Below are 26,114 nucleotides of genomic sequence, written 5' to 3'. Positions count from 1 at the left end.
GACCAGATTAGAGTTTGCCAAACAAATAAGCCATTACAGTTCTGGAACAACATCCTATGGACAGATGAAACAAAGATCAACTTGTACCAGAGTGATGGGAAGAGAAGAGTATGGAGAAGGAAAGGAACTGCTCATGATCCAAAACATACCACCTCATCAGTGAAGCATGGTGGTGGTAGTGTCATGGCGTGGGCATGTTTGGCTGCCAATGGAACTGGTTCCCTTGTATTTATTGATGATGTGACTGCTGACAAAAGCAGCAGGATGAATTATGAACTGTTTCGGACAATATTATCTGCTCATATTCAGTCAAATGCTTCAGAACTCATTGGACGTCGTTTCACAGTGCAGATGGACAATGACCCGAAGCATACTGCAAAAGCAACCAAAGAGTTTTTTAAGACTAAAAAATGGAATGTTATGCAATGGCCAAGTTAATCACCTGACCTGAATCCGATTGAGCAAGCATGCTTGATGAAGACAAAACTGAAGGGAAAATGCCCCAAGAACAAGCAGGAACTGAAGACATTTGCAGTAGAGGCCTGGCAGAGCATCACCAGGGATGAAACCCAGCCTCTGGTGATGTCTATGCGTTCCAGACTTCAGGCTCTAATTGACTGCAAAGGATTTGCAACAAAGTATTAAAAAGTGAAAGTTTGATGCAGGATTGTTTAGTTTGTCCCATTACTTTTGGTCCCTAAAAAAGGAGGGGCACATATAGAAACCATTGTAATTCCTACACCGTTCACCTGATTTGGATGAAAATTCCCTCAAATTAAAGCTGAAAGTCTGCAGTTAAAGCAAATCTTGTTTGTTTCATTTCAAATCCATTGTGGTGGTGTATAGAGCACAAAATATGAGAATTTTGTCGATGTCCCAATATTTATGGACCTGACTGTATATGGGTGATTGCTGGAGTATATATATATATATATATATATATATATATATATATATATATATATATATATATATAAATAAAAATTTTAGCTGTACCACCATTTTAATCAAATTTATCCTGCCAGAGACAGAGAGCTGGAACTTTCTCCAAACATGAATTTTCGATTTAAGATATTCGATTTGGGGTTGTAAGTTCAACTTTACACATTCTGAAGGGATATTGGTTATCCAAATACCCAGATATTTGAATTTGGGTTTCCATTTCAATTCAAGCTTTTCCAATGGTGTCACGGGGCCTTCCCAACCCAATGGAAACACACTGAATTTATGGCAATTGATTTTTAACCTGGAGAAATCCCCAAACCTGTCAACTACCCGCAAGAGAGCTCTTCGAGAGACATCATGGTCCGAAAGGAACAGCAACATATCATCGGCGTATAATGCCCACCTTATCCTCCTTGTGTGCTGATTTAATCCCTGCAATTTGTATATCGTGGCGGATCAAACAAGCGAGAGGCTCTATTGCCAGTTCAAACAATGCCGGGGACACTGGGCAGCCCTGTCTAGTGCCACGTTCCAATTGAAATGGCTGAAAGAGACAACCTTTAACGCACACACGATAATGGATGAGAGTATAACAGGCTAATCCAGTTTATGAATTTTGGACCCAACCCAAAGCGAGATAGCACCTCCCACAGGTACGGCCATTCCACAGAGTCAAATGCATTGGCCGCGTCCAAGGACACCCCAACTTCGGTCCCTGAAGGAGGAGACCGCACCTGCAGGATAGTGAATAATCTCCTAAGATTAATAGACGTTGACTTGCCTGGCATGAATCCCGTTTGATCAGGATGTATCAGTTCCAACACCACCCTGTTCAACCTCAGAGCCAGTTGTTTAGCCAAAGTCAATTAAAGGCATCCCAGACTATTGGAGGCCTTGCTGGCACAGCAAAGAATCCCTCCCAATGAGTCACTAATGTTGCTCCCGTTCCCATCAGAGAAAGCCAGAAGGGATTCAGTTTCCAGAAGGACTGACCTCTGGTAATAGCAAAGTCAATAGAAAGGAGGAGAGGCGAGTGGTCAGAGATCCCCCTGGCCTTGTATTTGTAACGGACTTACCTGTCCCCGCCGCCCGGAGGCCGCACTTCTGCATCCAGCGATCACGTGACCGCAACCCGGAGGCGGTCATGTGACAGCAACCTAGAGGCAAGGATTTTGAATCCCCATCAGTATTTAAAGATCTCTCCTGTGCTTCGTGGATTGCGGTGCCTTCCAGTCTCCTGTGTCTGCCTGTGTTCTGACCTCTGTCTGTTTGACTATCCTAGCTTTACAACCCCTGTGTACTGACTCGGCTTGCTGACTATCCCTCTATTCTTGTGTCCCGTGTACCGACCCCTGCCTGATTGACTCCGAGTTTGCCTCCTGATTCTGCCCGCCTCCATTCCGGTGTACCGAACCGGCTTGATTGACTCCGCATCTTCCGCTCCACTCTGCTGCACTACATCTTGGGGCAAACCTGAGGACCCTGACCTGCGACTCCTGGCAGCGAAGCCCACCCCGCCTTGCAGCGGTTCTTGGTGAACACGGAGAGATCGTTAGACTCTGCACCTCAGGTAAGCCAGCGCTAATCAAGATTAGTAGTAGAAATCCAGTAATCTGTTATAGTATTCTATTAAAGTAACAGCCGGCACCAGAGTGGGACAAGAGAGCTAGATCAATTCTTGAGAATGTGTTATATGACTCGGAGAAACAAGAGAATTGGACAACTTCTGATTAACCTTAACACGAAAACCCCACACCCCCACCCTGCATACTGCACCCAAAACTAAAGTAGACCTTAATCCCTAACTACAGTTAACTTCGTATACTCAGCGGGCCAGCACACGATCACCAGTCAAGCCCACACTGCTCACAATAGCCCGGATCCAACAAGGCAAGCCGCCCACCAACCAGCAGAGTAAGGAGGCAAGATCCCAAGAGTGATCAGAGGGAAATACAGTACGAGAAACAAGAGAAAGAAAAAAGGGAAGAAAAGAAAAAAAAAATTGGGCAAACAGACCAAGATCGGCTTTAAAGCCATTGGCTCTCCAGCCCGTTAATTCTTATTGTGGCATTTGCAAAACAGTATACCTTATCAACACGTATCAAACAGCATTTAGAAAATGAACATCTCCAACACCTGATGCACAGGGAGATACAACACCATAGTGTCCCAAAGAGACAAATGACAAACATCAGGCAACATACGTCAGCACCCACCAGCAGTCAGACGATCAAACCAACCAGTAGCCTCACGGGACATATCAAAAAAAATATGTACATCCCTCCAAAGCCACCCTTAGCCAGGCGGGGAAGATCATAGCGTATGGAATTTGTAAGCCTTGCAATCTTCTCTTAACCAGGATAAATTAAGCCCTATTTTTTTGTACATCCAAAGCGAAATCAGGATACACCGCTATCGGCCATTGTGCCTGGCCAAGCGCAGCACAGCATCACGGTCACGGTAGTGCCGGAGTTTAGCTATAAAAGGTGCAGGGAGGAGCTCCAGGAGGAGGTGCCTAGGCTGGAATGCAGTGGGCCCTCTCCACCGCATATTGAGCTGTAAACGAATCTGTGCCAAACAATTGCACCAGCCACTTCTCCAGGGCGGATTATGGGGCAGTACCCTCTGCCCATTCCAGCGGATGTTATTTGGGCGTAAACGACCTTCAATATCCGTGAGTTTTTCTTTAAACAGGGAAACTTGTGCCTCCAGACCCTCAAACTGGCCCCTTACTGGCGCGAAAGCATCCTCCAAAGTAAAACACGAGCCTCCACCTCGCCCACTCTCTCCGATTTTCTGCATGTCATGCCGGAGAAGGGAGAGGTCAGCCTACACCTCTCCAATTTTTTCAGTCACCCGTTTTTCAGAGATACCAATGGCCTGTAAAACCTGTTATAGCGTGACCTTTCGGTCAGCCGGAGGGACCGGCAAGGGAGAAGTGGAGGTCTGCGACGGTTCCAAGCGCTGTGCATCCCCCGGACCAGAGGTAGTGGTGGAAGAACGGGCAACACGCTCCAACTTTCCTGCCGCAGTAGGCTGGCCATGCTTGCCCATAATGTAGGATATGTATTACAATATGTGTCTATGCTTCAGGAGCTGTAATGCTGTCTGTAGTTTTGTTTATCTGGATACAGCTTGCCAGATTTTCGCCAGGTGCACTCACCCTCCACCCCACGCCACAGAGTGAGGTGCACACTTTTTTTTTTTTATAAATGTAAGTTAACAGTATGTGTGCCAGCCAGCAGGGCACGTCTCTCAGTCTGCAGCTCGGTCGGCACACAGGCAATAGTTAGATCCCACAACGGTAATCGGGTCTGCTATTAAGAAGGGGCAATTAATTACCTTGGGTGCACTCACTGCCTCCTGCACCAATTACCGCCACACAGGAAGGGCTCGAACAGGGACAGAGGTCACCTCACTCTTGTACCAAGTCAAGACCAACCGCGGGTCAACCTTTGCAGCAGCTTGTTATGAATCCAGTTCTGTATCAAAACCTTCACTTTGGCCACCATACAGGAGTTAATCAGGATTTGTAGGCTGTAGAGCAGCAACGATACGTGCTACTCCATGCTTGTCCAAGCCACGCTTCAGTTGCCATCTATTTTAACTAAGAGTGCGATCATAATGTCCATTATATCAATGTTGGGAACTTCACAATAGGTGTTTAAAAGGTCACCATGTACTATATATACCAACATAATTGTTAAGAACATTGATACACCGCTGCAAACAAGCAGCCCTGAGAGCATTATTAATGCTGGAAACATTTACACTACAATTTCTGCAGTACAAGCTCAGTGAGTCACTGCATTGGTAATAATGATGAATTATGTATAAATGATTCTATTTGGAACACCAGTATTAAGACTTACTTTACATTTCTATACTATGACATTTTTGACCACACGGTCTGGTCCCACTAGATTCTAATTGTTAGGATTTCCCAGATTATAGTGACCACTGCACACTCATTTATCTTAATATTAGAATATTTCTCTTTATAGAATGTTTATGGGTATGATAATATAAGTTATACTTTGTTTGATTTTGTTTGATGTGATAGTTGTCAACAATGGTCACAAATTACTTGGACTGTCTATCCAGGGAATTTATATTATTAGTTACATTACTGATACCCAAAGTATAATATTACAATTTACTATGGAGGGAGCCCTTCAATTTATGGATCCAACAAGTACCATGTAATATCTGATCCATAGTAGTTTAGGGGTATTATGAAATAACACTGATATTACCTAGTGGGGAGGGTTTATTTATCGGGGGAGCATTTGTGCAAGGACAGGTGTGTGGTTATAGTTCAGTGTGTGTCAGAAGGTGGAGTTTGTGTGAAGTGTACGTTGTGATGGGGTGTATGTTATCTTAGAGGGAGGAGAATAATCTCATATTATGCATTTATTATTAGATTTATTATTAGATTTATTGTTAGAAATTTAATATACAGCCAAAGATAAAATATTCCTGGATTATTACACACAGAAGATAATGGTTAATAACACATGGTAGTACAGAGAGGATTATGGGTAGCAACATGATGTGAGGAGGAGTCTAATAGGGGCGGATGGCTCCTGACACCCCAACTGGACAGATACGTTTTCCTTATTAGTTTGTACTGACAGAGGAGGGTGTGGAATAAATGATTGTTTTAGTGACTGAATAAGCAGAATATGTGACTCTTCTGTAATAAGTGTTTATTACTCACCTGTGCTGATATCTGTAGGGATTTCCTCCTCCTTACACTGCTGATCACCCCTCACATACGTCTCTTCCTCTCCATCTATCATTTCTACTTTAATATCAGTCAGGACGTCATCCTGAATAGCCCACAAAATAATAAAAAATATCATAATTAATAATATCTGAATTAATAAACTTATATGAAACTGAAGAATCTCAGTGTATAAGATTCACAAAGCTTTATCCAGATCATACAATGAAAAAGTCACTTCGGGATTTTGGGATTGGTTGAGGCCCAAAAATGTCATCTACCTGATGCTGCTCTTTAATAATGCAATTTTCCTGTGTACAACCCTGTGAATAATGAGGACAGAGATCTCTTTCTGGTGTATTTCTGTTACTGGATCCATCTGTAGGAAACACACAGTGACTGATTACGTTGCTTATATTGTATATGATTATGTTGTGATGTGTTTATCTAGGTGGCCCTCAAAACTGCTCTCTCCTTTATAATGAATTAAAGGCTCCTCTTACCCAGTGATGTGAGGATCCGGTGATTCTCCATCCTCGTACAGACCCTTGGGCCCTTCTAAATTCTCCCACTCCTCCTCACACCTTATAGGAACCTGACAACACAATGACACAGTCATCATCCAGACACATCCCCTAATGTGACTGTATAATGTCCCATTCCCAGCAGTCACCTCTCCAGTCACCAGCTGAATGATCTTGTTGGTCAGTTTCAGGATCTTCTGGTCATTGATTCCCTCACGTATCAGTGAGTGAGGTTCAGGCACCGTGATGGGGCTCTGGGTCCTGCTCAATCCTCCTGACACACAGGGGAGGCTCCTGGGTGTCACACACTCACCAGATCTCTTTATCACTACTGTGTAATCCTGTGTATGGAGAGAGACATCAAGGTAAATTAAGATCCACAAATTCTGAAATATTTTTAAGGCTTAACTTTGCAAAATAAACAATAATATTTTATTTCATAATTACGACCCATATCCTATATGTAACCGTTTCCTATATACAGGAAAGTGGAGTGTATATAGTATTTACCTCTCCTACAGCTTTGGACACCTTCAGTGGTCCCACCTATCTGAGTCCTCTATCTACAGCCGGCCCCCACGAATCTATCATCTGCTTGGATAAATTAGTGCAGACAGTAAGATGAGTTTGAAGTGGGGGCTTGTAGTAGACAGAGGACTCAGAATGGCCGACCTATGGAAGATAGTAGGAGAGGTAAGTACTATTTACACTCTAATAGACATTACATATGGGAGACAGTTACAGTTAAGGAATGTATTTATAAAATATTTATTGTCTATTTTGCAGATTTAAAAAGAAGTAGTAGACAAAATAGGAACCGATAATGTACTAAGTAAACAGCAGGAACTTGATAACACAGATGATGGCTAGATATTGGGAAATACTCAGGAGGTAATGGGACCTGAATGCTGCACAAGTGGCAGCTATAGCAAATGCTCAGAGGCACAGTCTATAAAGGACAGGAGCTGAAGGCTTACTTATATGTTGTCTGTAGCAGAGGCTGGATAATCAGATGATAGCTGGAGGCTCCACGGAAAGAGTACAAAGGAGGACGGTGAGCAAGCCAAGGTCAGAAGACAGAAGATCCACAACAGTACCAAGGAGCTAGCAAAACTAAAATCAACGATGCTTAAACTTAAACAGGAGTCAGATATAAGGAGATCAATCAGGAACAGATCGGGCTACACCCAAATGTGAAACACTAGCACTTAAGCCAGTCTAGAGACGTATCTGTGGCGGATGCTCGACTGATGCAAGATACGTGCTGCTGACGGACCTGGCTGGTGTGTTAAAAAATAAAACCCATCAGACCTGAAAATACATCAGACCTATACCACAACTTGGTCTAATTTAAAGAAAGTTAGGGGCATGAAAAACCTTTGGGAGTGTCCAACAGTATAATCCAACATTCCAGCCTGCACCACCAAGAGTCAATGAAATTGAGCATTGCAGAAGTGACTTGGCCCAGCTAAGGTAATTCCTGGCTGGTGCACACCGAAAGTGTGCCTGGTGATTAGAGAGGGGACTGGATTCCATCACCCTCTGATGCAAATATCTCCCACTGCAACTGAAATTGTTGGCACTTTCTGAGTACAGAATACTTGAGTTTTGGCTGCTATTGGATCTTGATTTGTGACCTAACTCACCGGCTGCTGGAACAAAAACACTGATTGAGCCACATCAGCTTGTGGTTAGGAAGTACTGGTTCCAACCAACTTCCTCTACGGGACCATGATATTTCAGAACAGAGCAAGAAACTCATTGTGATGCCCTTAACCCGCGTGGCAGAAATGAATGAACAAAGATAATCATGCACATGATTGACAAAAAAATTGGAGAATCTCCAGACTGTGGGGGATAGGGTGGAGATGTAAAGGGGAACACGACAGGGATTCTCATTGTCACCTCTTTTATTGAAATTGTCCCTTGAGCCTTTATCATGTCTCTTACAACAATGATAACAATTTAAAACCATCTGTATAGGAAACAGCAAAATTATAATTTCTGCCTTTGCAAACGACATTCTTTCATATCAAATCTGGCTCAATCATTACATCCTCTACAGAATCAAGGAGTACGGCATAATATCTGGCCCTCAGTGAATCTAGATAAGTCAGTCAGTAGCCTTGTCCTTCAAACCAAATATTGCTTGCCCCTCATGGAGTAATACAACCTCTGAATTGGCAAAAAGGAGCATTAGATACCTAGGGGTCAAAATTACAAAAAAGTCCGTCCTCTAAAGCTATTACTGCCCTAAACAAAGAGCTTTATTTTATGTAGTATACAGAGCATCAAGATACTTTCCGACTTCCTACTACATAAAGAGAGTCTTTTTTGGGGGGCAGGGGAGGGAAATTTGCCATGTGGTCGCAAGGAGTGTCCAACTCTACATAAGGCCCTGAGTGAATGGGCCATAGAGCCCTATTCAGTGTTTCTCTGATCCAGCTTCATAAGACCGATAAGTGAATTTCACACAACACCTGTCTGCTTGGAAGCAGCAGATCTCTTCTAAAGCTCTAGGCATGCCCCTAACATGGCATAACCACAACACAGGCCGTCATGCCACTTTATCCCTGTAGGTACAAGCCTGGAGGACCACAGTCTAGGACCAGGACACCTCAGAGCAAGGCTTCCACATTATCTAGGCACTTAGACAACAGCAATACACTTCTCTAATTCCACGTATTGTACATATATATATATATATATATATATATATAAAGGTTCACACCTCAGCAGGTATAACGGTTTATAAACACCAACAACCAGAGTCACGTTAAAGGAAGTTACACTTAGGATGCCGGCACTACAAACACCAAGTTCTGAGAGGTGCTCTCTGTTACCTGCTCTCAGCCCCAGGCTGGCTTCAAATTAGTTATACTGTGACCTGAGGGAATGACATTATGGAGGATTAGTTACTAATTCCTTCCAACCCATCATGAAATCCCCACCTCCTGTTCCTGTCTCTCACACCCTGAGCATCCGAATTCTAACTAAACGCAGCAAGAAAAGCATTCAACCAGACACGGACAAATTATTTTACAAAAAATAAAATAATGGAAATCACCTCTCTTGGATCCAGAAACAACAACTTGAAAATAAGATGGACCAGCTGCGTCGCTCACAGGTTATTACGGACATGGAAATAGAGACGATCCATTCAAGATCATGAGAACTAGGAGAAAATATCTCTGGATTGGATGCGTCCCAGAATCCATAGTCTCTCACTGCATTTTTAGTAGGCCTCTTTAAACATGTGCTTCCTGATCTCTCTGAGACAACAAGTGTGTTAGACAGATCTCATAGTGGTCTGGGAGCAAGGCCTACCCCAGACCAAAATCTCAGAGAAATTATTGCCCGATTGCAAAAGAAAGAATCATGATGGCCGACGATGACAGCCCATTCATTGACTTGAAGGACTCCCAGACGCAAATTTTCCAAGATCTGGCACCTTTAACAATTCAAAAGAGACGAACTGTAGGGGATCACCACAATCCTATAATATATATATATTTGTAGCTTATAACAACAAATGTCAATGGTGTTTTTCTTTCTAAGTGCTAAATACACACCAAGCCTCTGTATGCTAAGTCGGGACATCAAAGGCAAACCATCCTCTCCAAACTGGATCCGGGGCCTGCAAGGCATAAAGTGGGTTGCAGAACTTTGCAAGATGACTCTCCCCACTTAAATAACCCCACTAATTGTGGACAACTCGTGTCCTCCAAAACTCATTCCAGACTCCCCCTGTTTGGAGTAATTTTGTTTAACATGAGAGACAGGTCTAATTCTGTCTTCTGTTCTTCAAAACTGATGGACAAACTCTCGGGGTATGCACATCCCAGAGCTCAGTGATTCTTCTCTGAAGCCAGAAATGCTATTTCTCAAGATGATCCCAACATGTTATAAAATTAAAACAATGTTGTAATAGGTGTCACTTTTGTTGTGTTTCCTGTTTCTTGTTATTTATTGCAGATTGACCCTCTATCACCCAATGGAGACTTTTTCAATCCACGAGACTCTTCCTGCAGTTTGGACTGTGGTTTGCTTCCCCTTTAATTGACTTGTGATGCTCCCCTTCCCAATTTGCTTTCTCTCTATCCCTAAATCCACCTTAGAAAATTTCCTACCCTCAGCCTTCTCCTAATCTTTCCTACGTCTATCATCTGTGCAATTTTCAGATCCTACTACACACCCCCACCCCCCCCCCCACCAAACACACACACAGGCCCCTATTACGTATGTCACACTAGCATCCATCCAGGCCACTATCCCTTCACTCCTGTTCTACCTGCCCTCTCAACACTTATGTCAAGCTTATGACAGACTTCTCATGCTCATAATTCGATGACATTGAAGGTTATATTCATCAATGTGAATGGTTTAAATTCCCTTAAAAAGCACTTCATTGTCTTGGAAGCCTGCCGAGGGGAGAGAGCAGATATCAAACATCAGAAAGGGCCCAACACCATGGGGCCCACACCTTGCTCAGGGGTAAGCCTCAGCAAACAGTTAACAGAGAGGAATAGCAATTTATATACATAGAAATGTTCCTTTTTACACACTCCATTCTATAGGCTTCCTCTGATCCGAGACAATTGTCTTTGCCCACACTCGTAATTAGAACCAGTCGCCTTCCTCCATAAGATGTTTAACCACACCATGCAAAGTGTCCTCTGATCCTAGGAGATTTAATTTAACCCTAGATCTAAAGCTAGATAAATCTCAGCCCAAAACTTGCCCCTCCAGAGAGTATAAGCACATGGCATCCGTACTGGACTGGCCCGTCACACTCTTTATGATACCTGGTGCCAGATTCTGCACACACGACTCCGCCAACATCGTATCTGCCTTCGTACTGACATGCTGTTTGTTTCTGGCTTACTCAAAAACAAACCACAAAGTGCTGGGTCTACGCCATTCTACTGGAAAGAGCACTCTGCAGTATATCTACATCTCAATATCATAAAACATAAGCCACATCATTTTCATTGGAACAGAGACAACTGTACTCTTGAACAACTTGATAACCCAGAAGATCGGGATTTTACTGAGTACTTTATAGCCTAAATGCAACATATGATATAGAGTCCAGAATAGTATAGGAGGCTGAAAAAGTCAGTATTACTGGTTCTCTATTTCCACTCTCTGGAAAAATATCTGCTCTGGAAATCTCGAATTTGTAAACGCAAATTGAGTCTCTCCACACACAAGACAAACATCATCCCGCTTTTGAGCTCTTGGTAGAAATTATTATGTATAATGATCAATTTAACAATCTGCTCTCAAAAAAGGGAATCTATCACCCTTCAGAAAATGTAAAACAATAAAAGGGTAACAAATTTCACTCTATTCTAGAGAACAAACTCTGTCAAAAGGATCCCAACATTTAATAAACATGACTAAGAAAAATCATAGCTTGGTCACTTATGATCCATCTCAGATAGCAGAGGAGTTTCCCAGATTTTACAACTCGCTGTACAGTCTACCAAATCTGCCTCTCACGTACAGCCATCAACAGGACAGTAGACGCCTACTTCTCACCAGATAACCTTAATGATGACATAACTGTAGTAAAGACCCTTCAAGCAATTAAACCCATGAAACCGGCCACAGCACCCAACTTTGGATTAACTTACCAATTTTATAAAATGAACCCCCAAACTGACTAACCCGTTTAAAACATATTTTTTTAGAGGGCAGCCTTTCACTCTAACGTACACCAATATGATTGTCATCCCATAACCAATTTGAGAATCTATACAAAATTTTTGACCACCCCTCTGAAATCAGAACACCCCCACTTGGTTCACCAGAACCAAGTAGGCGTTTTACCAGGCAAGCAGGAGTTGAAGACCATAAGAAGGTAAATGTATCATTCTCCGATTTCTGCAAGTCCCTGGAAATCGATGACTTTACAGTGAAAATTTAAAGCGTCGATGGCTCATAAAGGCAAACTTGTTGTTGTCAGGGGCGGAGATATATCTGTAAGACCAATAGTGTGTCGGAGACTATAGAAAAATGGCCACTGTTGTCCTTCATTGAAAACAATACAGGAATAAAAACTTTTCATTTCACTCTACTGATTAACTTGTTATTAATCAGATGTAGGTTATGCTATTTATGAGACATACTTTATATTTTCCTGAAGAAATAAAGTACAGTATTTCTCCAACAACCAACAGATATCAGATATTCACTGTCTGTACTACAAGAAAATGGCCACTGTTTATAAATGGGACAGATGTTATATACTAATTGCATATTATTCTCATTGTGGTTTCTCTAAATAATTCATCTCACAGCTTGTCCAGTAGGTAAAATATAAGTGACATTCAGTGAAGTGTGTATCTAAAAGGAAAACTATTTGTAATATAAAAACTATCAGCAGTCCTTGAGGACAGATGTTATACATGTTATTTTATTTATTTATTTTAAATATATTTTTCTTAAAATATGTTTTCAGACAATAAGATGGGGAGTGTAGTGAAAGGGGTACAGAAAGAACATATTTGGGTACGTTGGGGAGGGGTGCTACAACAACATGTGCATTGTGTATGTGACAATATATTTCCAAAACACTTGTAACATATCAACACAACGCCATCCATATGAACATATGTTATACCCATTATCTAATGTAAGTAAATGGCTGTGAGGTGTAAAGTCAGGGGAGATGGATGATTATTTTCCTCTCTCGCCGTTCCACCTCTGTATCCCCACTCTACCAAGCCCTTCACTGGCTCCCCTTCCCCTACAGAATCCTTTTCAAGCTCCTCACTCTGACTTACAAGGCCCTCGCCAACTCCACTGCTCCCTACATCTCTAACCTTATCTCTATTCACACTCCCTCCCGCTCACTGCGATCGTCCAACGATCGTCGCCTCTCTTCCCCTCTGATTACCTCCTCTCACGCACGTATCCAAGACTTCTCCCACGCCGCTCCCCTCCATTGGAACAAGCTCCCCCGCTCCATCAGAACTTCCCCTAATCTGTCCTCTTTCAAACGAACATTAAAAACCCATCTTTTCCTTAAAGCCTTCCAGTCTCATGCCTAAACTCCCACCGGTCGGCTACCTCTCTTTCTCATCCCTTCTTCCCTTCTCCCCCTTCCTCGACTCCGTCTCCGTTTCTCCAGTCTCTCCGTCTCATCCATGTGTCTGTCTGTCTTCCCCTCCCTTTAGATTGTTCGCTCCTTTGAGCAGGGCTCTCCTACCTTCTGTTTCCATCACTTTTTACTGCGCTCTCCAGCTACTCAGCTCACCTCCTCTCAGTCCCTCTGCCCTCTGTCTCCTCTCGCTTCTCTCCGCTCCCCTCAGTGACTCTCAACCTGTCATCCGTGCCCACCCTCTTGGGCCATAGTTACCTGCCTATACTCACTTTTCCCCTCCCTCCCTCTCTTTCATGCTGTGCCTGAGTCCCCAGAGTTATAGTGCTTACTGTTACTTGTACTGTGCTGTTTCACCTTGTACTGTGCCATTGTTTGTCCTTGTACGGCGCTACGGATACTTTGTGGCGCCCTATAAATAACAATTAATAATAATAATAATGGTAAGGACGGGGGTGTTAGTGGGGGGGATAAATGTAGAGTAAGAGAAGACCAGCACAGAACTAAGAAGAGTCTTAATATACAATAAGATCCTAGCTCAGTGTTGTACTTGGCCGCCCCGTACCCACCTCCCCCCATATCCCCCATTCATTGCTGCCCCCACCAGTGCTATGCAGAGGGGTCTCCTGTGACTGCGGCAATTGAAGGCTGGTCGGCTGCTGAACAGACCAGGGCTGAATAACATTTTCAGAACAAAACTCTGGAATGTAGATTTCAAAATATTTAAGACTATTATTAATTTTTATTTGTAAGGCGCCACAAAGTGTCCGCAGCGCCGTACAGGAACAAACAGTAGGACAGCACAGGGTGCACATTACGGTACAATAAACATGTATCCATATTACTCAGGTAGTTCAGTGCACAGCTAATAAGAAAGGGTGAGGGAAAGTCAGCACAGCAGGAAACCTGTGCCCAGGAGTGTGGGCACAGCTAACAGGTTAAGAGCCACTGATGAGGTTCATAGAAAAGCAGGGGTGGAATTAGTGGGCTCAAGGAGGAGGTAGGCAGAGTAGCTGTAGGAGGAGAGAGGACCCTGCTCAGAAGAGCTTACAATCTAAGGGAAGGGCAGACAGATAGAGGACACAAGGAAAGCGAGATGGGGACAGGGTCAAAGGGAGCGAGAAGCAGGAAGGGGGAGAGAGGGAGAGGGAGCCGACAGGTGGGTAGTTAGGCAGATGACTGGAAGACATTTAATAAGAGGTGAGTTTTTTAATGCACGTTTTAAACTCCATAGATTGGTGGAAGTTCTGATAGCACGAAGGAAATCGTTCCAGTGGAGGGGGCCAGCGCGGGAGAAGTCTTCAATACGTGAGTGAGATGAGGTAATCAGTGGGGAGGAGAGGCGACGATCGTTAACCGATCGCAGTGGGCAGGAAGAATAGTGAACAGAGAGGAGGTTGGAGATATAGGGAGCAGTGGAGTTGGCGAGTGCCTTGTATGTGAGTGTGAGGAGCTTGAAGAGGATTCTGTAGGGGAAGGGGAGCCAGTGAAGGGCTTGGTAGAGAGGGGAGAATGATGTGGAGCAGAGGCATTGAGTATAGAACAAAGAGGAGCGAGATGAGAGTGGAGGAGGCCAGTGAGAAGGAGGTAGGAGGTTGCAGTAGTCCAACCGAGAGATTATGCAAAATATCTCAACTTGTGTGAAGATTTTGGGACTGATACTTTGTTGTCTACGTGCTCCACAGTTACATCTGCCAGATGAGAGGACTGAGGCAGAGCGGAAATCACAAGAGGGAGAACGGACACCATCCTGGGGAGCAGAGGCTCATGGGAAGGATAAACTTTAAACAAACACATCCTGTTGTCACTACAACACTTTGGGCCTTATTGAGAGCAGAACGCAAAAAAGACAGAACTTGCATTCGAAAAAGACGCAGGTATTGTAAACCCTTAAATCGTTTTTTTCACAGAACCTAATGGCAACAAATAATATTGTGGACTATATTCAACTGGAAAGTCCTGATATACAAAATAATTTAGGAATGTGTCCTAGTTATTCTACCAGACTTTGGTCTGAAACCAGAAACACAAGAGGTGGGGCCTCTATCCCAGAATCTCTCACCTCTCCAGTCATGTCTCTGTTTTATTTATAGCAGTAAGAATAATGTCACTGTGACATTCCCAGAATCCCTCACCTCTCCAGTCATGTCCCTGTTTTATTTATAGCAGTAAGAATGATGTCACTGTGACATTCCCAGAATCCCTCACCTCTCCAATCATGTCCCTGTTTTATTTATAGCAGTAAGAATGATGTCACTGTGACATTCCCAGAATCCCTCACCTCTCCAATCATGTCCCTGTTTTATTTATAGCAGTAAGAATGATGTCACTGTGACATTCCCAGAATCCCTCACCTCTCCAGTCATGTCCCTGTTTTATTTATAGCAGTAAGAATGATGTCACTGTGACATTCCCAGAATCCCTCACCTCTTCAGTCATGTCCCTGTTTTATTCATAGCAGTAAGAATGATGTCACTGTGACATTCCCAGAATCCTTCACCTCTCCAGTCATGTCCCTGTTTTATTTATAACAGTAAGAATGATGTCACTGTGACATTCCCAGAATCCCTCACCTCTCCAGTCATGTCCCTGTTTTATTTATAGCAGTAAGAATGATGTCACTGTGACATTCCCAGAATCCCTCATTTCTCCAGTCATGTCCCTGTTTTATTTATAGCAGTAAGAATGATGTCACTGTGACATTCCCAGAATCCCTCACCTCTCCAGTCATGTCCGTTTTATTTATAGCAGTAAGAATGATGTCACTGTGACATTCCCAGAATCCTTCACCTCTCTAATCATGTCCCCGTTTTATTTATAGCAGTAAGAATGATGTCACTGTGACATTCCCAGAATCCCTCACCTCTCTAATCATGTCCCCGTTTTATTTATAGCAGTAAGAATGATGTCACTGTGACATTCCCAGAATCCTTCACCTCTCTAATCATGTCCCCGTTTTATTTATAGCAGTAAGAATGATGTCACTGTGACATTCCCAGAATCCCTCACCTCTCTAATCATGTCCCCGTTTTATTTATAGCAGTAAGAATGACGTCACTGTGACATTCCCAGAATCTCTCACCTCTCCAGTCATGTCCCTGTTTTATTTATAGCAGTAAGAATGATGTCACTGTGACATTCCCAGAATCCCTCACCTCTCTAATCATGTCCCCGTTTTATTTATAGCAGTAAGAATGACGTCACTGTGACATTCCCAGAATCTCTCACCTCTCCAGTCATGTCCCTGTTTTATTTATAGCAGTAAGAATGATGTCACTGTGACATTCCCAGAATCCCTCACCTCTACAGTCATGTCCCTGTTTTATTTATAACAGTAAGAATGATGTCACTGTGACATTCCCAGAATCCCTCACCTCTCCAGTCATGTCCCTGTTTTATTTATAGCAGTAAGAATGATGTCACTGTGACATTCCCAGAATCCCTCACCTCTCTAGTCATGTCCCTGTTTTATTTATAGCAGTAAGAATGATGTCACTGTGACATTCCCAGAATCCCTCACCTCTCCAGTCATGTCCCTGTTTTATTTATAGCAGTAAGAATGATGTCACTGTGACATTCCCAGAATCCCTCACCTCTCCAGTCATGTCCCTGTTTTATTTATAGCAGTAAGAATGATGTCACTGTGACATTCCCAGAATCCCTCACCTCTCCAGTCATGTCCCTGTTTTATTTATAGCAGTAAGAATGATGTCACTGTGACATTCCCAGAATCCCTCACCTCTCCAGTCAGCAGGTAGATGATCTCCAGGGTGAGATTTAATATCCTCTCACTCCTGTCCTTGTCCATCCTCAGGGAATCAGTGATTTACACAGATCAGGTTTCATCTTCAGTTGACTTCTAGTAAAAGATTATCTAGTTCCTCACAGCTTATCTGTCTAGGAATAAATATAATAACCATTATAAACATCACAGAGCAGACATGTCATATAATAAAATAGGAAACACTGAGGGACTCGTGGGAAGTTGAACGAAAGTGTGATTTTTTGCGTAAAATTTCTGTACTTTGCATGTGCACGAGAAAAGTATAAGCGTAAGTTCCTGTGTAGGGTGATGCCCTTCTTACACTTACTGCCCTGTATGTGTAGAGAGGTTAAACGGGGGAGGGAAGGGACGGGCAAATGTAGAGCAAAACCACAAAAGGGATTTTCAGTGATGGAATATGATCTGTCATTACACAGTAAATGATATAAATTGAGTGTAAAAGATTACTATCTAACAGACAACCTCCATAAAGCTACTAGCGAAACGCACGTCAGCGTTCACCTTGTTGCTCGATCTATATCATTATTTTGCTGCTAGGAAATCCCATGAATATTTACAGACTTTTATATAGTTTTGCAATAACAATTAGGGGGCTCAACAACAATCTGCGCTGATCTCCTATTAGGACAGACAGGATACAGAGTCTATCACCTAACTTAGGTGCAACTGAGCTTCTAGACCAGGCCTGTCCAACCTGCGGCCCTCCAGGTGTTGTGAAACTACAAGCCCCAGCATGCTTTGCCAGTAGACAACCAGTTGATAGCTGGAAGGGCATGCTGGGACTTGTAGTTTCACAACACCTGGAGGGCCGCAGGTTGGACAGGCCTGATCTAGACCTTATGTTATGTAGTAATTAATAGAGTACGGCCTTCTATCTACTAATTAGGAGGTTAGATAGTAATCTCCAGTCTATCTACCTCCCACCCTCATGATACACCCCCCAGGAATAACATACACGCATGCAACACACACACACACAGGAATAACATACACGCATGTAACACACACATGATATACACACAATAACATATGTATGATACACACAGGAATAACATACATGCATGCAACACACACACACACACAGGAATAGCAACACACACACAGGAATAACATATATACATAAACACAGAAGAAGAACACACAGCAATAACATACATGCAGGACACACTCATGTATAACATACATGCAATGGGAACACACACACAGGAATTACATACATACATACACCTATGTTCAATATTACAGATGATGATGATGACATGGGGACATACATACGCTCAATGTTATTCTCCTACATCCCCCGTTGCTCACATCCTACATCTGTTTGGTAATAACTTAATTGCTAGTGTAAGTTCTTATAACTGTTGTCCTCGGTGTAGGACAGCGGCGGCCATTTTCCCGTAGTCTCCCACACACTATTGGTCTTACAGATATATCTCCGCCCCTGACAACAACCTACACAGCACAGGGGGCGTGGCCACATCCTCCTCAGCCGCCATGTCAGAGCCTGGAGCGCCGCCCTCAGTCTGTACAACATCCGGGCCCTGTACAAGGCTGAGGTAATAATATAGTTCCCCCATGTTTATGTGCAGCCTCCCGGCCATCAGGGCCTCATACAGAATCCATCCCCTTATACATATCACATAGACTATTAGTTTATGTCCCTTCCCACCCTACATGTCAGCACCATCAGTCCCCACAGCCAGTGTCTGACTGGGTCCTGCTGCAAAGCCCCCAGTGGTTATTCCTCAGACCACCTCCCATGAGATCCACATCCATAAACACCTCCATATACACACACAGTTCTTACTGAAGGACACAGTGACCCATGTCTGCCCATCCACAGTCCCCCTCGCACCATCCACTATACTGTGTTCTATCTATGTGTAATTGTCACAGTATAGACCCCATTCCATGGTAGGTACAGCGTAGGGTCTACTGCCCATGTGACGGTCACATTCCCAGTCTCCCTCAATGTAGTAAGACCAGGGGGTAACTAACTTGCTGTGAGTTTCTGGCGGGTTTGAAAAGTGGAGATGTTGCCTATAGCAACCGCTCAGATTCTAACTATCATTTTGTAAAATGTAGTAAATTAATAACTACAATCTGATCGGTTGCTATTTTCGACATCTGCACTTTTCAAACCCGCAGAAACTCTCAGCTTGATACATTTTACCCCAGGAGTCTTTCCTACAGTCAAGCAAACAGACACAGTTTGTTAGCATTATACTTATATAACATATGTAGCCCACATCCTTAAGGTCCGTGTCGCCCTCCAGCTCTCACAGGCAGGATCACTACTTTCATCTTTTTTGGGGGGAGTCCAAAACACCACCCACATTCTGTGACTCTTCTCCCATTTGTTCTTCAATAGGACAAAGTACTTCAGGATTTATACACAGAACAAGTGCACCAATACCCAACAAAGGGAGTATCACCAAGGAACCACTTCACTCCGGAGGAAAACCAAAAGTTATCCACCGGGACCATCCACCGAACTAAGAACAGGAACACAAGGAACCAAACAAGAGGAACATCTGACAACTGTGTCACTTTACAGGATTAAGAAGTAAGTAACAAACACCTACAACACCCCACCACCGATAGATCCCACCAGGTTACACCACCGATAGATCCCACCAGGTTACACCACGATAGATCCCACTAGGTTACACCACCGATAGGTCCCACCAGGTTGCACCGCCTATAGATCCCACCAGGTTACACCGCCGATAGATCCCACTAGGTTACACCACCGATAGGTCCCACCAGGTTACACCACCTATAGATCCCACCAGGTTACACCACCTATAGATGCCACCAGGTTACACCACCGATAGGTCCCACCAGGTTACACCACTATGTTCTCCGCAGGGCAGCAACCAATCAGCTCCACTGATACATCCTCACAGCGCAGACAGTCCCTATCCTACATCTCCACGTATGGATATGAAGGATTTATTATAGAGGGGTGTTACATGAAACACAAATTATAGGTAAATCTGCCCCCACAACAAGTGGGCTCTTAATCCCTCCTGTAGGGCTTCTATTGGTGGCATTTTACAATAAATATTTTGTTTTTATTTCGTTAACTTCTGAATACAGTAACAAAATCACATTTTTCCATGATTCACCCCATGATTACTCCTATTCTAAAAAACAAAACTTCGACCCAAACACTCTCTCAAATTACCGTCCCATCTCTCAGCTACCTTGCCTCACCAAGCTTCTAGAGAGACTTGCCTACACTCGCCTCACACGCTTTCTTTCCACAAACAACCTGTTGGATCCTCTTCAGTCAGGCTTTCGTTCTCAACACTCCACAGAGACTGCGTTGACCAAGGTTGTCAATGATCTGATCACTGCTAAAACTGAACGCCATTACTCTCTCCTTATTCTCCTGGATCTCTCGGCTGCATTTGACATCGTTGACCACCCTCTTCTCATACAAAACTGCAATCCCTAGGGCTTCAAGACACAGTTCTGTCCTGGTTCTCATCCTACCTTTCTAATCGCTCTTTGACTGTTAATTTCCCTGGAGCCACCTCTGCTCCACTTCCTTTATCAGATGGAGTACCGCAAGGCTTAGTGCTAGGTCCTCTGCTGTTCTCTATCTATACCGCTTCTCTTGGAAATCTAATAAGTTCCTTTGGCTTTTAGTATCATCTCTATGCGGATGATACCCAAATCTATCTTTCTCTTTCATCCAGTCTGGGGGACACTGCTTACCATGGGGTTGTGGAGGGGAGCTTGAGGAGTTGGCACCTAACTAGTTAACTTTTAGTGCTGCCAAAAGACCCCTCCCCTCTACAATCCCCCTGCCTCTTCCTCTTACTGTCAGTTTTTTTAGGTGCCCTTGAGAGTGGGCAGTGTTTTTTAGTGCTTAGTTTAAATTTACAATTTTATTTTATACTTTTGAATTTTTTTACAGATGGCAGCGCTGGAGTGTGTTCTACTATAGAGAACACACTCACAGAAGAGCAGCGCAGGCATTCCCTTGTCAGATGAGAACCAGCGGTTCTCACTTTCAAGCGTTCTCTGAACACCTACCTATTCAGACAAGCTTATAATATTCCTCAACCACCCTCTTAACCTCACTACCTTTAGCCTGTTACACAATTTCACACAAGACAACTACCCCCTGACCAACATTGTTTTGTGACAGGATCATTTAGCTTATGAGTCACTTTTACCTTTGCAGTCTGGCTGGGCCAAGATGCAAAATGTATACTTAACCTCATGTGTCAATCTCCCATTGTCCCATAGATTGTAAGCTTGCGAGCAGGGCCCTCTTACCTCTTTGTCTGTTTTACCCAGTTTGTTTATTAGTTTACTGTGTTTGTCCCCAATTGTAAAGCGCTACGGAATATGTTGGCGCTATATAAATAAATGATGATGATGATGATGATCTTTTCAGGCAATTTAGTCACCATAGAAGTATATCCTAAAATATATTCACTGATTGCTCCCATATGGTTACATGCTGTATATGTGTCATTTATTATAGTTTACATAAAGGTATAGGGTGTATACCAGTGATGGGCAACCTGATACACTTCGGGGCCACATGGTGTGGCCCTCTAACCTTGGAAAGGGCCACACTTTACCCTTCAGCTCAGTGATCAGGTAAACCAAAACATTTAATGAAAGAAAGAGACACCTATCTGTGAAACGTATCAGCGCATTTTACACAGGGGTTGCGCTATCGCAAATAAATCTTACAATAAAGCAGGTGAGGGCTCAGAGGGCCGCCTGTTCCCCATCACTGGTCTATACTGTATTTGTGTGTGTGTGGTTTCATCTTTGTTTTTGTTTTGATTGTTAGATTGGTGCCACCGCAACAGGTCCAGTGATGGGGACACTGCAATGTTAGGTCTTACTGTCTGCAATGTTATGTTTTATTACACTGGTCACACTGAGTTGAAATATCATCAGTGGTTTAAATGTAAAGTCTTTTGTTTCTCCATTGCTTTTCTTGTAAGAGCTAACTCAGACCCAGGATCTCTCCATCCTGCAGGGCTACCTCAGTGACCGTGTGATCTCCGGGGTTTACCGGATGCTGGAAGTAGGAATCTGCATATTGCACACGTTAATGATAATAATAACGATTCCTGTTCACCTCTCTGGAGTCTCAGTTCCACGTGAGCGTCCTTACTCGGAAACCTGATCTAATCCAGTCCAGCCCACAGTACAAGTACTGCAGGTGGACAGTGACAGACTAACTTACCGCAATCCTTTCCTCACCCTAACCCTCTAGACCAGATTAACCAAAGGTCAACCAAAGAACAACACAAAACCTGACCCGAACCTCACGGTATAAGTAGCCCCTAATAGAGATGCTTCCGACACCGCAGTAAGGAGATCTGTGTGTGTAATACTGATCAATTGGATTGTGACTGGATCACTTCTATATAACTTATGGTATAAATGTATGTAAAGGAAATAGCACAGGGCCCTTATTTATATAATTGCAAATGCACTTATTTTTGATATTGTGTGTATTTTGATATAGGAAATCTTTATTTCTGAGACCAGGGGAGAAATTATTTTTTTCTGTATTAACCTTGGTAGAGGAAATGCATTATTTCTGATACAATAAGCCTTTTTTTTTTTAGAAAGTATATTGTGTATATTGGTGTAAGGAAATGCCTTGTTTGGGGTTTGTAACTTTTCTTGGGGAATTATTTTCTTTGGAGCAAATGTGTATTCTGCAAATGTTGGAAGAAAAGATCCATGTTAATTAGACCTTTTGATGTGAGGGTCTAGCACCTGAAGGCATGGGAAGATTTAATTAGACTGCTGATAGATTTTCTCTGTGGCTGAAACAAGATCCAGGAAATCAAAGCAAGTGTTAGGATATCACAGATTAGTGTTAATATTGTTAGCTTTGCATTGCATGTAAATCCATGTTTGGGTAAGCAAATTGCATCTTGATTCTAAAAATAGCCTGTGAGGCTGTGTCCAAATCTGTATAAACAGCCCTGTCTTCTATTGAAAATTGTTCTTCTGATTCCATCTGACTGAGCACTGGTACCTTCAATCAGTGTGACTGCAAATAAACATTGCTTGCTTCAAAGACCTGCTTGAAAATATCTTCCTTGCTGGAAATCCTGTGATTTACAGATTAGACCCAAATCTAATCCATTCCCGGCTGTTTCTGAGGTTTGGACCCAGCTTTCCGGTACCACCGCTCTGCCGCTACCCAGCAGCTCTGGCCAGTGTGATAGGCCAGGGGGGATCCATCCACAGCAACCCTGATCCATAGGAAGAGGTCAGGAGTACCAGCCCAGGTACTCCAGTAACGGGGTACACTTGCAGCATCCGTTAACCAGAAGAAACCCAGTACTGGATGCCGGTAAGGAGTCCAATGGTGGCAACCAGAGCCGTAACGAGGCCGGTGCGGGCAGTGCCGCGCCCCGGGCGCAGTCCCAAGGGGGCGCAATGGCCGCCCGCACCTGCCTCTGTGTGAGGAGTGAAAAAAAATAAAAATTAAACAGATCTCAGATTCAGACTGCCGGCCGCCCGGCGCATCCAAAATGGCGGCCGGCACCCGGCTCCACCCCCTTCTGAACTCTGCCCTCTGCCTCAGCGTCTGATGTCATGACGTTGCTAGGCAGCAGAGAAGCAGAGAACCAGAGAGGAGCCAGGCAGCGACGGCTGGACAGGAAGAAAGAGGAAAAAGGTAAGTTTCAAAGCAGGGGAAAGGGGATGTGTGTTGCTATTATGGAGGGAGGGGGGGGGATGTGAGCTGCTATTATGGAGGGAGGGGGGGGGGGATGTGAGCTGCTATTATGGAGGGAGGGGTGGGGAGGGGTGGGATATGAGCTGCTATTATGGAGGGAGGGGAGGGAGGGGATGTGAGCTGCTATTATGGAGGGAGGGGAGGGGGGGGATGTGAGCTGCTATTATGGAGGGAGGGGAGGGGGGGATGTGAGCTGCTATTATGGAGGGAGGGGGGGATGTGAGCTGCTATTATGGAGGGAGGAGAGGGGGGGGGATGTGAGCTGCTATTATGGAGGGAGGGGAGGGGGGGATGTGAGCTGCTATTATGGAGGGAGGTGGGCAAGTGAGTTGCTATTATGGAGGGAGGGGGGCATGTAAGCTGCTATTATGGAGGGAGGGGAGAGGGGCATGTAAGCTGCTATTATGGAGGGAGGGGATGTGAGCTGCTATTAGGGAGGGGGGGTGTGCTGCTATTATGGAGGGGAGGAATGTGTGCTGCATCTTGCTATTATGGAGGGGGGATGCTGCTATGCTTTATGAGGGAAGGGGGGGTATGCTGCCATAATGTGTGAGGGAAGGGGGGGATGTATTAATGTGTGATATGAGGGTAGGGAGGTTAGGTGTCTTAGTACATGGGTGGGAGGTAGGCTATTAATTTAATGGTGACGTTTAGGTGGGGGCTAATTATTTAATGGGTACTATTTTATTTGTGGGGTGCTGGTGGGTCAATTAAATTTATTGTTGGGGCTTTTTAATTTAATGCTAGGGTCTATTAATTTCAGGTTAGGTATTTATCTGTTTTGCAGTCACAAGAATGCTCTCTGTTATGTATGGTGGTCATAGGAATGCTCTCTGTATAGTATGGCAGTCATAGGAATGCTCTCTGTATAGTATGGCGGTCATAGGAATGCTCTCTGTATAGTATGGCAGTCATAGAAATGCTCTCTGTATAGTATGGCGGTCATAGGAATGCTCTCTGTATAGTATGGCGGTCATAGGAATGCTCTCTGTATTGTATGGCGGTCATAGGAATGCTCTCTGTATAGTATAGCGGTCATAGGAATGCTCTCTGTATAGTATGGCGGTCATAGGAATGCTCTCTGTATTGTATGGCGGTCATAGGAATGCTCTTTGTATAGTATAGCGGTCATAGGAATGCTCTCTGTATAGTATGGCGGTCATAGGAATGCTCTCTGTATAGCATGGCGGTCACAGGAATGCTCTCTGTATTGTATGGTGGTCACAGGAATGCTCTCTGTATTGTATGGTGGTCACAGGAATGCTCTCTGTAAGGTATGGCTGACACTAGGAGGCTCTTTATATTGTATGTGTGTATGTGTATATATATATATATATATATATATATTCATTTCGTGCAATGGTGATAAGGGGGCACGATGGGATAAAGATGGCTCCATGGCACGGTGTGATAAAGGAGAAACTGTGATGGAGGGCACAGTGTGATGAAGGGGACGTGTGATACAGATGGTACCGTTACATTTGTTTTAATTTGTTTCAGTGAGTTTTATTTCAATAACCAATTCATTTTTTATACAGCTAGCATGTGATAGCTGCATTTAAAGTACTTTGATCTATGGAGGCTTATTACATAAAGATCCTTACAAAGCCAGACCGAGAAGAATGGGGAGGGAGGTGGTTTCAGTGCGGTCTAGAACTTGTAAAGAGCTAGCTGCGCCCCCCACAGTAGGTTGACCACGCCCACTCGACAATTGACACTCCCACTTAGATGGGGGGCTCCGCTTCCCTATCTCGCCCAGGGCACTAAAATGGCTAGTTACAGCACTGGTGGCAACATTTGTAAGCCCCTGCTACTGCAGTTAGAGGGCGCATTTGGGATAACGAAAGGGAATGGTGGAAAAGTAAGCCCAGCCGGTTCCCAGCAACAGCAGACAGGGTGGCATAGGCGGTCCATCCTGTCACAATGATCTCTAGCGCTGCTTGTTCTTCTTTGCAGAAATAGGTGTTATGTTAAAGCAGGAAGTGCACAGTAGGAGCAGGCAGTGTGAGGACAGCAATCTGAAGAACATTTACACCAGAGTTGCTATGACAGAACTTGCACAAGACAATAGAAACAGCTGTATGGTCATTTTAATTTCTTTATAGCAGACACAGCTGAATTTAGCACTGGACAGAAGCCTGGTGGTGATGCATGGGCTGGATGAGGAAAGAGACCAGATAGGACCAACAGGCAGCATAGGAAAGAGAATAGAGTTCAAACAGAGACACAGAGGTGTAAAGGAATAATAGTGAGTGAAAGCAGGATAGATAATAGGGTTGCTGTGT

The 26,114-nt window shown here is 43.8% G+C and overlaps 1 protein-coding gene and 1 pseudogene across 6 annotated transcripts in view; one reads left to right on the top strand and one right to left on the bottom strand.

The window, feature by feature from the left end:
- The window catches only part of LOC142108588 (uncharacterized), a 160,666-nt gene that overhangs the window by 4,342 nt on the left and 130,210 nt on the right, over positions 1-26,114 (bottom strand). Inside the window, exons 1-6 of one of the 6 annotated variants that reach the window (XM_075192369.1) lie at positions 18,359-18,490; positions 17,043-17,200; positions 6,345-6,536; positions 6,175-6,266; positions 5,953-6,050; positions 5,666-5,777 (exon numbers count right to left, since the gene is read on the bottom strand). In XM_075192369.1, coding sequence (XP_075048470.1) covers positions 5,666-5,777; positions 5,953-6,050; positions 6,175-6,205 — 241 coding nt within the window. In that variant the 5' untranslated portion in view covers positions 6,206-6,266; positions 6,345-6,536; positions 17,043-17,200; positions 18,359-18,490. Of the gene's footprint in view, positions 1-5,665; positions 5,778-5,952; positions 6,051-6,174; positions 6,267-6,344; positions 6,537-17,042; positions 17,201-18,358; positions 18,491-26,114 lie in introns of those variants that run through there. The other 5 variants (XM_075192368.1, XM_075192370.1, XM_075192371.1 and 2 more) reach the window with 5 other exon arrangements.
- LOC142108948 (uncharacterized) overlaps positions 10,543-26,114 on the top strand; it is a 28,174-nt pseudogene continuing 12,602 nt past the window's right edge.

Source organism: Mixophyes fleayi, chromosome 12 (genome assembly GCF_038048845.1).
Source record: "Mixophyes fleayi isolate aMixFle1 chromosome 12, aMixFle1.hap1, whole genome shotgun sequence".
NCBI classification, from domain to species: Eukaryota; Metazoa; Chordata; class Amphibia; order Anura; family Limnodynastidae; genus Mixophyes; species Mixophyes fleayi.
The sequence above is the reverse complement of the archived record's forward strand: the minus strand, read 5'-3'. Positions and strand labels throughout refer to the sequence as shown.